At 32.4% G+C, this 15421-nt stretch overlaps 1 protein-coding gene across 3 annotated transcripts; it reads right to left on the reverse strand.

The window, feature by feature from the left end:
* Window positions 1-10291: 10291 nt before the first annotated feature.
* LOC145798867 (cysteine-rich receptor-like protein kinase 25) lies at window positions 10292-13939 on the reverse strand. Of its 3 annotated transcripts, none has more exons than XM_082888099.1 (7): window positions 12635-13939; window positions 12426-12560; window positions 12001-12122; window positions 11691-11901; window positions 11271-11508; window positions 10863-11013; window positions 10292-10772 (listed from the first exon to the last, which is right to left on the reverse strand). In XM_082888099.1, the coding sequence occupies exons 1-7, from the start codon at window positions 13449-13451 to the stop codon at window positions 10443-10445; spliced, it is 2004 nt and encodes a 667-aa protein (XP_082744225.1). In that variant the 5' UTR covers window positions 13452-13939; the 3' UTR covers window positions 10292-10442. The 3 variants fall into 3 exon arrangements, with proteins under 3 accessions (XP_082744225.1, XP_082744227.1, XP_082744226.1); XM_082888101.1 differs by having other exon boundaries at window positions 12001-12101; window positions 12635-13597; XM_082888100.1 differs by having other exon boundaries at window positions 12001-12104; window positions 12635-13597.
* Window positions 13940-15421: the final 1482 nt, after the last annotated feature.

Below are 15421 nucleotides of genomic sequence, written 5' to 3' on the forward strand. Positions count from 1 at the left end.
TAACCAACTTACGAAATAGAAAAACTTTATTTGTGGTTGATTTCCTATCATAAAGGCCTTCTAATTTTTTTCATAAATCATGTGCTGAAGTTTCAGTAGCAACATGATGAAACACACTGTCATCAATCTATTGACGGATAACATTAACGGCTTTTCGATTAAGCCTATTCCATTCATCGTCTTTCATATCATCAGGTTTGCCACTATCACCCTCAATTGGCCCATACAATTCTTTACAAAATAATAGTGACGCAGCGGAATAAATCACACGAGACTAGATATCGTTCTAATGTACGAAAATTCTTGAATCCACAAGAACACCCTTGAATCCACAAGGAAAATAGAAGAAAAGTTCTTCAAAATATTATTGAATGAATCAATTACATATGCTTGTAGGCTTATTTATAATAAACTAAACCCAATACTTGTAGGAAAAGTGATTCCAAAATAAACTAGGAAACTTAAATCAACACAAATTAAGAAACCTAAGAGAACTAGGAAACCTAAGAGACTAAAATTCTAAACTATTTAAAATCCTAGTCAAAATCTAATTCTAAAATAATAAAATTAAGAAACCTAATAATTCTAAAATATTTGTACTAAATTACAAGAATCCTAATAATACATCAAAAATATTAAAACTAAAAATATAAAAGTTCTTAAAATCTTGTCCTACATCAGACTCCTCTTTTTTGAAAAAACTCACCCTCGAGTTCATATTAGAGATCTGCCATCGTCCATGCCAAATAAAAAGATACTTGGAATATTGCAGTTGTTTGTCTCTCATGGGCAGAAGTTCATCTGGCAACTCGTCAGCAGTAAGTTCTTAGAATTCCTCCAATAATGGTTGAATTTTTTGAGGGATTGGTGTGACTGTGTTCTCCTTGGCCATAGGTACCATTGTTTTCACAACCATAGCATATAACTCTTGTGAAGTTTTTGCATCTGCCACAAACTCGGCCTTTGAATTGGTTATAGTGAGGAAAGACTTCGCTTTGACTTTCGGAGGCACTGTGTGTTGCTTTAAGGGACTCATAGCAATTTTATGAGACTCCCAATTAAACACATGAGTGTTGTCTCGCCCTCTAAATGTAATATCCACATCAAATTGCCAATGTCTTCCAAGTAATACATGACTAGCATCCATATCAACCACATCACATAATACATCGGATTTATAATGTTTGCCAATAGAAATAGGTACTTTACATACTTCGGTTATCTTGACAGCAGGTCCTTTTTTAATCCAGCCAATGCTATAGGGAGAGGGGTGTGGTTCAGGAGACAACTTCAGGTGCGTTACCAATCGTTTAGCCACAAAATTTTCACAACTTCCGTTGTCCACAATAAGGTCACACACCTTTTGATTTATGGTACAACAAGAGCGAAAAATACTCTGACGTTGACTGAGGTCCTTAGTTTTTGGTGTAAATAGAACCCTTTGAACTACACAGTTGACTTGTTCTCCTTCTTCTCTGGCGAGTTCAGCACCTTCATTCTAATCACCCTCATATTCTGTATCTCCATCATCTCCAATTTCATCTTCTTCTTCAACTAAATTAGCAGTCCTTCTTTCTAGGCAGACATTAGAGCGATGGCCAGGCGTACCACATCTATAACACTTATCTGTTGCTGGTTTAGCATAAGGATTTGTGTTTCGAGGTGCCTCTCTGCTACTTGATCCAGTCATCTGGTTTCCTCCTCCACCAGCGGTACCCCTTTGCTGATTAACAAGAACTATTGATTGGGCAGCCTCTTTTCCTTTTTCCCTTGTGGGAAACAATGAATCAGGAAGGTTCCGACGATATCCAGAATAGGTTGTCTTGCACACCATTAGCTCGGCTTTGAGAGCCATATTATGTGCTTCATCCACAGTCCACACTACTGATAGCCCCATCTTCTCTCGAATGGTTAATTTTAAACCATTGAGATACCGGGCTACATGCTGTCCTTCGGTCTCATTCAAATTATTGCGATCTGAAAGTCGGCAAAATTTAGTTGTATAATCAAATACAGATCGGCTTCCTTGGTTACAATTTTGGTACAACTGAAACAAGTATTGATCATAATCTGGTGGTAAAAATCTGTCTTGGAGGAGTTGTTTCATTCGACGCCAAGTCCGTACAGATTCTTTTCCTTGTCGATGCCTATTTTTTTGCAATTGATCCCATCATACCACAACACCTCATTTTAGTTTGTACGCCACCAATTTCACCATCTTTGATTCTGGAACATCCATCATCCCAAAAAATCGCTCCACCTCTGAAAGCCAGTCAAGAAAATCCTCAATATGTAGATTTCCATTAAATTTGAGAAGATCTATCTTCATTCGGTACTCATCGAACCCTTGTTGTTATTGCCTTCGGGGTTGATAGTTGGCTGGAAGTGGTTCAAACTCTGGTTCAGACTCCTCCTCACTATCAGATGGACAACGAAGGTGACGTCTAGGAGCATTTTGAACAGGTTGACCTCGGGCAAATCCTTCGGTGCGCACTCTGTTCTGGTTAACAGGTTGGCCTTGGGCAACTCCCCCAGCACGGACCCTATCAACCACTGGCAGCCTGTTGTTGGCATTGAGATTCAGGCTAATAAGCAGATCACGAATTTCGTTCAACTGCTTTTGCTGTTTCTCATATGCTACCCGCAGAGCCTCGACCCCACGATCACCGCCAATACGGTTTGCATGATCTACTCTGTCTTGTGCCATTGAGCCAGGTGAATCCTTGCTCTGATACCACTTGACGTAGCGGAATAAATCACACGAGACTAGATATCGTTTTAGTGTACAAAAATTCTTGAATCCACAAGGAAAGTAGAAGAAAAGTTCTTCAAAATATTATTGAATGAATTAATTACATATGCTTGTAGGCTTATTTATAATAAACTAAACCTAATACTTATAGGAAAAGTGATTTCAAAATAAACTAGGAAACTTAAATCAACACAAATTAAGAAACCTAAGAGAACTAGGAAACCTAAGAGACTAAAATTCTAAACTATTTAAAATCCTAGTCAAAATCTAATTCTAAAATAATAAAATTAAGAAACCTAATAATTCTAAAATATTTGTACTAAATTACAAGAATCCTAATAATACATCAAAAATATTAAAACTAAAAATATAAAAGTTCTTAAAATCTTGTCCTGAAAATATTGTCCTACATCAAATAGATCCTCCATTTTAGTTTTTCAAGTTACCCAATTGCTTCTATTGAAACTAGACATACGATCCACATTCCCCTCTATTGATTTACTTAAATAAATAAACCCCAATAAACCGTAAGCTCTGATACCAGTTGTTAGAAAAAATATGTGATTACTCACAAGTAAATCAATCAATGGGAATAAAAACTAATGCGAAAAAATTAAATCAAAAGCAACACAAGAATTTTTACGTGGTTCTCTAAATGTAAGGTATGTTCATGGGATTGAAATCCGATTCTACTATCAACCAAAGAGTTTCCAAACGATTACAAACAAGACACGAATGGTCTCACAAAACCATCCTTATCTGAATTTCAAATAATCACAAATAAACAAGAGAAAAGATCTCACAAAATAGATAAATTAAAATCTTCAAAATCAAAAAGAAGACCCAAAATAATAATCTAAATAAATTTTTAAATCACACCACATGAGACAAAATTCTCAGTCAAGCACAGAGACATCCACAGATTGATTGGACAATCAAATCTTCAAAAAAAAAAACAAAGAACCTGTGTTTCCTGCGCCAACTGTTGAAGCTTTACGAATTGATTTTTCAATCTCGCACCACCAAAAGTCAACAACGTTGTAGCTACACCACTCTCGGAACACAAGCAATATTTATATACTGTTAAATCTAGGTTTTGTTTTATCAAAATTTTATTTGTTATTAAACTGAATTAAATCAAATCAAATTAAAATTATTTTTTCAAAATTAATTAAGTCTTAAACTTCAATAAAGAGGCCCTCCTTCGTGTCAAAACCTGTCCGAACCTCTCCTTTCTGTCAATCACATGGCTGTTTTTTTTTTTAATTGGTGGACTGCTATCACCAATTTGTACATTGTTTTTTTAATAATATTTTTACATATCCCCTCCTTTCCACGGTAATGTCTCTTTAAAGAATTTAAGACTCTGTATGGTAAATTATAATTCTACCTATTAATTTAAGTATATTATTTATTTTGAGTTTTTAAATAATAATTTTACACACATTTCTTAAAATTTAATTCAAAATATAATCATTACTTTTTAAAACTCATAACCAAACACATAATTCAGGGTCCGTTTGTCAAGAGAGTTTGTGGCTATTTTAACCACAAAAGATAAAATCGGCTATTTTAACCACAACAAACAAAACATCACATCCAACTCATAATCATTACACTTTTCTCTAAAAAAAAGTCAAAAAAGTTAAAAAGTCAAAAAGTTCTTCCCAAATCAAGCTTTTTAGCCCAGACTAAAATAGTCAAAAAAGTCAAAACTCTTTAAATATGTTGCGATATTTTTAATTTTTAATTTTTCCCAAACGGAGGCTCAAAACTCTTTTCAAAACTCAATTCAAATCAATATTTTAATTTTTTAAATATTTTAAATATTTTAATATTTAAATATGTTGCGATATTTTTAATTTTTTAATTTGTTGAATATTTTAAATATTTTAATTTCAAAATATTACGATTTTAATTTTTTAAATTTTAAAATATTTTATAAAAATAAATTCAAACTCTATTTTATAAAAATATTTTTAAATATTTTAATTTTTTTTATTATGTATTTGGTTATGATTTGAGTGTAGAGTTGTGAAAGTAGTATGAATTTTCGATTTATGTGTTTGGTTATGAGTTTTAAAAATAATTTCTTAATTGAGTTTTGTTTTATGTGTTTGGTTACGATTTGAATATAGAGTTGTTTTTAAATTTAAAATATTAACATTTTAAATTATTTTAAAATTTTGAATATTTAAATTAAATATTGGAAAAAAATTATTTTCTTTGTAATATTTTCAATTAAAAAATTGATTAATGTTATTTTCTGTTAATAATAATTTTTTTAATTGAATTTTAAAAAAAGTTTGGTTATGAGTGTTGATCAAAATTTTCAATAGTGTGAAAGTAGTGTGTTTTGTTATGAGTTACAACAATTTGAATTAAGTTTTGAAAACTCTTTCCAAAACTCATAACCAAACAAATTTTCTTACTTCACATGTCAAATCAAACTTTCAAAACTTAATTCCACACTCAATTCAACACTCTATTAAAAAATCATAACCAAATAAATTTTCTACACTTAAATCATAATTCCACAACTCACAAACTCAAAATACAACTCATACTCTTAAATCATATTTACAAACTCTACCAAACGCAACCTCACTTTTTTAGATATTATAATTATTATATTTTAAAAATATTAAGCCTTGTTTGGTTTGTTTTTCAGAAAAAAATTTAAGAAAAATTCTTTACAAACAAATTTTCAAGAGTAATCAAATCAAACAAATTTTTTAAAAAAAATCTCAAAATTTTGTTTAGTTACCTACTTTTCAAAATCACTCTCTCTTTCATACACATCAAATCAATCACTTTTTTTAAAACTCTTTCCCTAAAACAATTTTTTAAAACTATTTATGAAAAAAGGCAAACCAAATAAGTTTTCGTATTTTTTATCTCAAAAATTACTCTACAAATACAAATCAAACACACCCTTAATATTTTTACAATTATTTTTGATAGTATATTTTTTAGAAATACCAATTGTTATAATTCCTTTTTTTGTGTTATTAATAAATTAAAAGAAAGATAAAATAGTAAATTCATATTATTTTATTTCTAATTTTTAAAAAATAATTAATATTTTAAAATAATAAAAAATAAAATAAAAAATTAATATTTTAAGACGAATGGAATATATAAATCCGCGAAGGTACTTTTTTTTTTTTTTTTTTTTTTTTCCAAGAAGGTAGCTATATTCATACCAACATTATGTGGCACCAACGCCCATATCACCTAAAGGCTATGGAAAATGAGTGTGAGCACTAATTAGTGCTACCACTAATAATGTGGCAGTAGGTCTCACCATGAATGATTTGATATTTTGGCCTTAGTGTTGTATTTTTTTTCTTTTTTTATTGAGTACCATGTCATTAGTGATTTTTTTAGAGCTTCAAAATTAGTGGTCTCTATCATTGTTGAAAGCCTATATAGCTGACATGTTGCAATAATTTCTGTTACATGTCAGGTGAAGTCACGTGCCTACAGATTGAACAGAAATATTTGAAGGATAAAAATGTCAATTTATTTATTTTTACTTTATTTATATTATGGGATGTTTTGGGACGTAAAAAAAAAAAAAAAAAAAAAATCAACTTTTAACTTTTTATTCATTTTGAGTCATATTACCTCTTATATTTTTTATACACAAAAAGATAAAATAGACTAAAAAAATTTAAAAATTAACTTTTTACTAATGTCTCAAAACACCATTACATTTTTACATCTTTTTGTAAAAAATTAAAATATTTTTTTCAAACATAATATTTCTTTTTACACCATATTTTATTTTAAAAAATAAAAAAAAATACTAAAAAAAACTGTTCCTAAATGAGCCCCTAGTGAACTATTGTTATAAAATAATATAGAATTCAACTTTTAGTGGGTGTTTGGGAAGTGAATTTTTATGTAGGGTTTTTTAGTTATAGAATATTATTGGAGAAATTTTTTTTTTGTGTTTGAGAAGATAGTTGAGTTTTTTTTATAGTTGAATGTGATGTTTGTGAGAGAAAAAATAAAATGATAATGGGATTTGTTGTGATATTTTGTTTGGATTTATTTTTTTTTTGGTTTTACAAAAATTTTATCTTTTAATGAAAAAAATAAAAAAAAAATCTAAAAAAAATTGTTCCCAAACACCGCGTTAGTCTCCAATGATTTGTTATTTGGCTTGCTATTTTTTTAAGCAAAGCTATGCCTTGCGTCAAATTTCACACTTACCTTTGGATTTGATGGTTTAGGAGAGGAAGCGTCCGATTTAGAGGGATAAAATTAATTAAAATCTTTTTGAATATTTTTAAGGGAAGGAAAGGAACGTGCATGGAGAGTTATGAGGGAAAGAGAGTAAAAACATTTTAAGCACTCCACTTTCCCTTTGAAAGTGAGAAGAAAGGGGAAATAAATAAAATGTTTTCTATAATAATGTATTAAAATATCTAAATTAAGAATATCTCTCCTTAATTAAGTATTTTCTAATCAAACAAGGGGATACTTCCTCTCCTCTCTTTCTCCTCTATTTACTTCCCCTCAGACTATCTCCAATCCTTCATCTTTTGTTTCATCAAATTTAAATTTGATAAAAAATTGTACAAAACTAATACTCCGACGCTTCATCTTTTATTTCATCAAAGTGAAAATATTTCAAAATTTTCATTAAATTGAGGATGTTGAAATCTTTCACCAAATTACTATAGAGAGCCATGAGCTCTTGAGCACCGAACAAACGGCCGGATGTTCCCCCGGTAGACCACCTCCTTGCAAGATTTTTTGGAAAATTTATACTCATTGGTCAATCAACCGGTCGTCCAGCGGTCAACCGATGGTTTGATGAAATCCCAAACACTCTGCTGGAATGCACAATATCAGATCTAGTTTTTTTATTATCAAATTTAAGTGAAATTTGATAAAAAATTTGAGTAAAGCATTGGAGATGCTCTCACAAATAACTCTTTCCTTCACCCCATCTTTCCTCAATACAACCAGATTTGGTTTAATTTTTTTTTGTTTTTCTTATATATTTTTTTTTATTTTTAGCTAACGTTTACAATATTTTATTCATTTTTTAAAATTTTAAGAAAAAGTAAAATATTTATAAAAAAATATATAAAAATATTTATTAAAAAAAATTATCAAAAAATATTTTTTGAATTTAAAGACAAGAATCCAAAAAGTTGTTTAAATAATTGCAGTTGGTAAATAGTAAAGTGAAAATTCATTGTGCTTGTGTGAGTATGAAATAATCATCACTTGTATAATCCTGTTGATCAAACTCGAGTTCCTCCAAACGTCGCCATATGACCTGAAATCACAAATATGAGCTAGCCGGCAGGTGTGTGCCAGAAATCCCTTCGATACCTAAGTTAGCAAATGTGACAAATAAGGAGGAAAAGCTTTATGAATTCGAGTACTAAAATTGCAATACTTGGAATTAGGTTAGGCTTGAGCTTTTATAAGTTTCTCATGGCAGAATCTTAATACGACTTTTAATTCTTCTTTGTAGAGTCCTTTTAGAAATCACATTTATAAAGGATAATTTCTATCCTTTAACACTCTCCTCACTGTAAACCAAGTGAGATGATACAACTTTTTACACGGTTTCCAATCGAGCAAACGTACTGTTTTAGCCTTGCTAATTCTTTGAGACAATTGAGCAACGTGTAGTGTCGCACAAACCGAACGTGGTGTGCCGCTATGCTAACGCTACGCGACACTCCAAATAGCCTGGTTAAGACCACGAGCCCAACTACGCTTGACCAGTCTTCATATGATAGTCCGGTCTGATCCACCCTTCAGAGTACCACAGGAGAACAACCACACTAGCCCAATCTTAGCCCAAATCTTAAGCCCATTGAAGCATAGCTCGGTCCACCCGCATTTTAAACCTAGTTTGCTCGATCAAACCAAGCAATATCTTTGATCGGTTCGAACTCTGCGGGGCCCAAACCATGCAATCTTCCAATTCATAGCCCAGCTAACCCCAAGGACTTGATTTAGCCCGGCCCAAATATCTCGGCATAAATTCCCCCCTTAGTGCTAGTAAATGCAAAACAATCATTAAAACAACATGTATTAGAGCTATCTACAAAGTTAGAAACTATGAAGCACGGGTACGGGTACAAGTACTGGTACTGGTACGATATGAGTACGTCAATACGGTAAAATCTAAAAAAAGTAGGATACGGGTACAGCTTGATACGCTTTTAAAAAAATATTTATTTTTAATTTAGAATAATACAAAAATTAATTATATGGTTTAATTTGTTAAGATTCAATCTCGAATTAACATTTAATTCCAAACGTAAAGATATAAATCAAAATTAAATGTCAATATATTAAATAACTTACAAACCATAGTTTAATTTTAAAAACATGCTGAGCATAAAATTAAGAATAAAATAGAATTCTAGTGGAAGGAGTTTTATCTCTGTAGTAAAAGAAAATATTATTTCAACTGAGGTACGGTACAGTTTGGATATATAGTGGGTACGTCTGGGCATGCCAAAAATTAAGAAGAAAAAATTTAGGTACATATTTCGTGTACTCAGTACGTATGCAGAAGTATCATACGAGGTATCATACACCGATAAATACCCAGTATGGGTATGGTATGCTTTTCAAAGTACACATCCTTCATAGGTTAGAAATCATTGGAGATGATTTTAACTGACTATAATTAACCATAATCATTAATAATGGAATAGTTCCAAACCAATAAAAATGGACTTTCTCAATGGAGCAGTGAAATAGTTTATGGGTACCGGGTCGAGAAAAATAACAATGTTGCATCTCAAGAAAATATCATGAAATTATTTACAAAATTATATTAATACATCACATTTATTTTGAGTACAGTCTATATTATACTCATTTAAAATTTATACTACATGTTTTATTTTTAAAATAATTTTTGAAATACAAATTTTGAATAGATAACATTTTCCGGCAGGAAAATGAGAAAAAATGAGGCTGGCTGGTGAAGACTTTCGATGGGAATAGTGGAAGTCAGGTTTGTTTATTGTGTAGAATAAGGTGAGAATTGAGACTTTGATGGGGACACGGCTGGGATTGTGCGTTGGTGATGTGAAGTTTGGAATTTCCTTGCACGCTTATCATTCGCTCATTGGACTATTATCTTAATCAGGACTCTGAGCCAAAATTTTCAATTTATTGGGTTATAATTTAGAGCACACGTATCAAATTTGGGGTTATATAATAAATTGTTGACTCTCATGAACTAAACACGTATAGATGTAATGAAGGTCATATTAATGAAGAATTTAAAAATTGGGTGTGTAAATTTATCAAAATGAAGAACTCAGTCAAAGATTAAAAGGCTCCATTTTATTAGTTCGTTTTGGACATTAAAAATGCATGATGGGTCATTTAAGTAACATAATTAGAGTTTTATTTCTTTCAAACTTAAATATGAAATTAAGAAAATTTAAGAGGCCCATAAAGCGCTAAAGAAAATTTCAACATATGCACAAAAAAAATAACATTGTGTAACTATTGTAATTAAAATCACAAAAAATAAATATATTTGAGTATGAATAATGAACTTGATTGCATTATCAAACACACTATTACAGGCTACACATAAATGGCATACTTGAAGGGAATGAATTATCAAACACTATTTCTTTCACAATATAGAGTTATTATTGAATCTTCATATGGCATAGGCTTCACATTATCTGGGATATAATTCAGTTATTGATGTTTTATTCACAGACCATGATATTGACTTGCTTGTAGATTGATCCGATTCTAAGCCTTGTCCTGTTTTTGACTTTGTTCTACTACAAGCAAAGAATGCAGGTTGTTGAGGAATTGATAGAGTAACGGAGTAACTGTTAAGCATTACAACAATTGTTGCCATAGAAGGTCTAGCATCTGGATCTTCTTGGACGCACAATAAGCCAATATGAATGCATCTAATGACTTCATTCCTTGAATATGACCCTTCCAAAGTAGAATCCATTAATTCCAACGGTCTTTCCTCCCTCCAGAGTTTCCAAGCCTGCCACAATTCATTATTTACAACTTTGTAGATATGATGATTTTTTACTGAGATCGAAAATAATAGTCATAAAATTTAGTTATCACTCACATAGCTTAGAAGGTCCTCTGCACATTCTGATTGGTAAAAGGTATTATTTTTTTTGCTACTTATAATCTCCAAAACTAAGACACCAAAGCTAAATACATCAGACTTTACCGAAAATTGTCCATGCATTGCATACTCTGGAGACATATAGCCACTGCAAGCCAACACCATTGTTTTAGCAACAAAAAAAAGTAATAATCATAAGAAAAGAAGAAATTGCATCTTAGGGATTTTTTATTTTTGTGTGTGTGGGCAAAAAAAATTAGATATGAAACCATTGAGAGTAGTTAGCTCAACAATTTAACTCAGAATAAAAATACATGCTTTCCGTGAGATTGCATAAAGATTGTACTCACTATTTCAAATTAGAGAAGAACATATATACATTGCATGTGGGGACACAAAACTTACAATGTTCCAACAACTCGGTTTGTATTTCCTTGAGTTTGATCCACACCAAAGATCCTAGCCATGCCAAAATCTGAAATTTTTGCGTTCATATCCCCATCTAACAGAACATTGCTAACTTTGAGATCACGGTGTATAATTCTAAGTCGAGAATCTTCATGAAGATAAAGCATCCCTCGAGCTATCCCTCCTATAATCTTGTAACGTTTTGACCAATCGAACTTTTCTTGTTCTTGTGGATCTGCACATTTGGGGGGGGGGGGGGGGGGTGAAGTTAACAATGATCTATTAAATGTGAGCATGATGTGAACATTTTGGAATGGAACTAAAAGCACAAGAAAGCAATTTGTAGAATGTGCACTGATGCCTATCAGGTGTTATTATCTAGCTAAATAAAAGTATTATTAAGAAGCTTTGGCAAACCAAATAGAAAGTAATCGAGGCTTTTGTTGGGCACAAATTCATAAATGAGTATCTTCTCTTCTCCTTCCAAGCAAAATCCGAGTAACCTCACTAGATTTCTATGTTGAAGCTTGGCTACCAATACAACCTCATTCTTGAACTCTTCTGCACCTTGTCCTGAGTTTCGAGATAGCCTCTTCACAGCGATTTCTTGTCCATTGGAAAGTATACCCTGACAACAAATGATATCCACTGAAATTTTGTAACCAAATTTGTGCAACTTCTAATATTTTTGAATGATTGTATTTTACAATTAGATCTGACACCTTACCTTGTAGACGGATCCAAATCCACCTTCACCAATTTTGTTATCATCAGAGAAGTTGTTCGTGGCGACTTGAATTGTAGCCAAATCAAATTGCAAGGACTGTACTGCTGAAATTTCATTCCCAACTGGACATATCAAAATGTAAATACAATTAGGTCATGTTTGTTTGGGCGGACTGGATTAGCATTCCCATGATTAATAGTCCTAGGATTACGAATCCGTTGGATTATGTATCCTATCTTAACTAATAGTCAAGTTTAAAATAATTAGTCCGTACTTCAATTGTTTAACCAAACATCGGATTAATAATTTTATTAGACTATTAGTCCAATCCCAAACTCATGTCCACCCAAACAAACATGGCCTTAATGAATTTGAAAACAAGAGAAAACAAGTCTTATTTTATTTTATTTTTTAGTAAGTCTTACGCATATCTGATTCAACAACATCATATTTCTTCTTCCTTTTCCTACAAATGAGACAGGATCCTAAAATGACAAGTAAACAGCCCCCAATTGAAACAACAATGGCAACGAGTACTTGAGTTGACATTCCTCCCTTTCCTGCATCAACAAGAAAATTCAATTTTAAAATCCATCTATCCAAACAGAATCTATATGTCTTGTTTTGAATTTACCTGGACTGCTTGCAGCAGCAGCAGGAGGAGGTGGAGGCGGAGGTGGAGGCGGTGGCGGTGCAGTGGCGGTGACGTTGTAGAAAGGGTATAACTCATACCTAACATTACAACTCGGAAACAGAACCCTGGCACCCTGATTTCCATCACAGCAACTCGGAAAATTCGAGATACTATCTCGAAGACATTTGTTGCAATCCAAATCAGTCAAGTCCGGCGTGCACTGCGCTAATCCATACAACGTTTGAAGAGATGAATAATTAGCTTGACTTGTCGCGAACTTCTTAGCCGACCCACCATTCGAAGCCCGTATGGCTATATCATCCATTACACCTCCCAACACTCGTGTGAAACTGGTTATGTTCGTTACGTTCTGTGTATTGCTCAAAATTGCTCCAATTGACTCATCGGCAATAGAGAAGATGGTCTGGTTCGAGTATCGCAACATGCACTCATCGTACCAAATCGTGACAACTTTCGAATTGGTACACCTTTGTACTACTTCTTTGGTAGCAGTGGTTACACAATCTTGACAGACCACGGTGGAAACATCGCCGCGACAGAGGAAGAGGCCGTAGACTATGTTGGGGGGGTTGAGTCCGACGGTGGAGTTGGAGAAGCCATTGATGGAGTTGGAATTGGAGGAGAGGGAAGAGAAGAGGGTGTTGAGGTTGGTTTGGTATGTGCTGTTGGGAGTGTAAGTTGTGTTTTGGCAATAAATGTCTAGGTAATTTGGGGTTGCTTTGATTCTGAGGCTAAGGAAGCAAATTAAAATGCAAAGAAACAAAAGGGATGTGGAGATATTGAAGGATGAGTTCATGGTGATCAAGCTCTGGATTTTAGAGCCCCCTGGGGCATAATTTTGGGGGGTCTAATTGATAAAAATCAGGTTCAGATATGTCGAGGAAATTAGGTAGGGGAGAATGGAAAGTATTGCCATGTCCATTTGGAAGAGAAGGTATTATTCTCAAGTGGGATCCAATTAAATGAAATCTCGAATTGTAATTTATTGATTTAGCTGACTATAATTAATTAAAATCATTAATAATAGGATAGTTCCAAACTTATAAAATTAGACTTCCTCAACCCTAAATCCTAAACAATAATGTTACGCATCAAAAAATTATCTACGAAATTATTTTAAAAATTATATTAATAGATCATATTTAGTTTTAGTATAGTCTATACGTATTTATTTTAAATTTATATTATATACTTTATTTTCAAAATAATTTTTGAAACACAACATTTGAATGAATATAATTTTTCCAAGGAAAATGAGACAAAAAATACCGGTTGCTGAAGACCTCTTCTTTTGAACGAAAGAAAAGATGTTATGAGGTGTCATTACTGCATCTATGGATCCAAGTCTTAGGTAACCAATTGCAGGCCTGATTTGATCCAACCTATAAGAAATGATTCACTACTGAAACACTAATAGAGCTCAATCACACGCTCTAAATAAACATAAATTTCGATTGGAATACAAAACAAAATTTTTGTAAAGAGTCAACTGCAAATTAATAAATTTGTCCCCAAAATTTGTATCTGAATGAGGCCTGTAGAGAGATGGCTTCTCCAGTAGGGGTGGTGGCTGCTGAAGACTTAGATGGGAACATAATGGAAATCAGGTTCGTTTGTTGTGTAAAATAAAGTGAGAATTGAAGACTTTTGATGGGGACACGAGTGGTATTGTGAATTGGTGATGTGAGAGTTTCGAATTTTGCTTGCACTAACACAAGCACTTGTCATTGGCTCATTGGACTATCCTAGTCAAAACTCTGGGCCAAACTTGTCAATTGTAAAGTAGTACTTGAGGGGATATTAAAAAACAATCATAAGAATTGATGATGCTAGTCCCTATCTACAATAATAATAATACTAAGTAAAAAAAATTAAATAAGAACTGATGATGCTAGTCCCTATCTACAAAAACATATATATATATATATATAAAAGTAAATTATCAAGAAGTCTTTTTTGAAAACCGTGTAACCTATTTAGTTTCATAATTTTTTATTTTTATTCAAAAGTCTTATAAAGTTTTTCTTCTTCTTCTTCTCTGCCTCTTTTGCTCTTTGTAATTTTCGGCAATCGTCGACAGGCAAGTACATCTTACTTCTTCTCTTTCTCTTTTTGATATATAGTCACCAGCAACCGAAGACTACTATCGATTGGGGTTCGCCGGCAACCACCGACCATCAACTCCTTACTTCACCCTCACCGACGGTGAAGAAGATATGTTTTCGACGAAGAAGATGAGTAGATCTACTTAGATCTGATATAAATTTATATCAGATCTGAGTAGATCTACATTAGATTTGACTAGATCTAAATAAAAAATAGTTGTCGGAGTACATTCCTCTCTCTATATCTGCATCTCTCCTTCGATCTCTTAATTTTTCTATATTTTCTTTGCTATACAATTCTCTTTTTCTGTTTTAATGGATAAAATTTTTAAGTTCTGAACAAATTATTTTTGAGTTTTAGGCCTTGTTTGGCAAGAGGCTATTTTAGCCAATTAGCCAAAAAGTTACTAAATTAGCCAAAAAGCCAACAACCCATACCAAAAAGTCAAAGATTCTCTTTTCTCTCTACTTTTTGCACATCTTTTCGTAATTAGCCAAAAAGTCATCCCAAACATACAAGTTTTTTTTACCTACCTTTTTAGCCAAATAGCCAAAAAGTTACTAAATTAGCCTGTTCCCAAACGAGGCCTTAGTTACAGGTAGTGAAAACTGTAAAATTTTACGATTTAATTTAAATTTTTTTTTTTTTTTTTGTGCTGGA

The sequence above is a fragment of the Camellia sinensis genome, chromosome 9, assembly GCF_055761805.1.
Source record: "Camellia sinensis isolate YWXY chromosome 9, ASM5576180v1, whole genome shotgun sequence".
In the NCBI taxonomy this organism is placed as follows: Eukaryota; Viridiplantae; Streptophyta; class Magnoliopsida; order Ericales; family Theaceae; genus Camellia; species Camellia sinensis.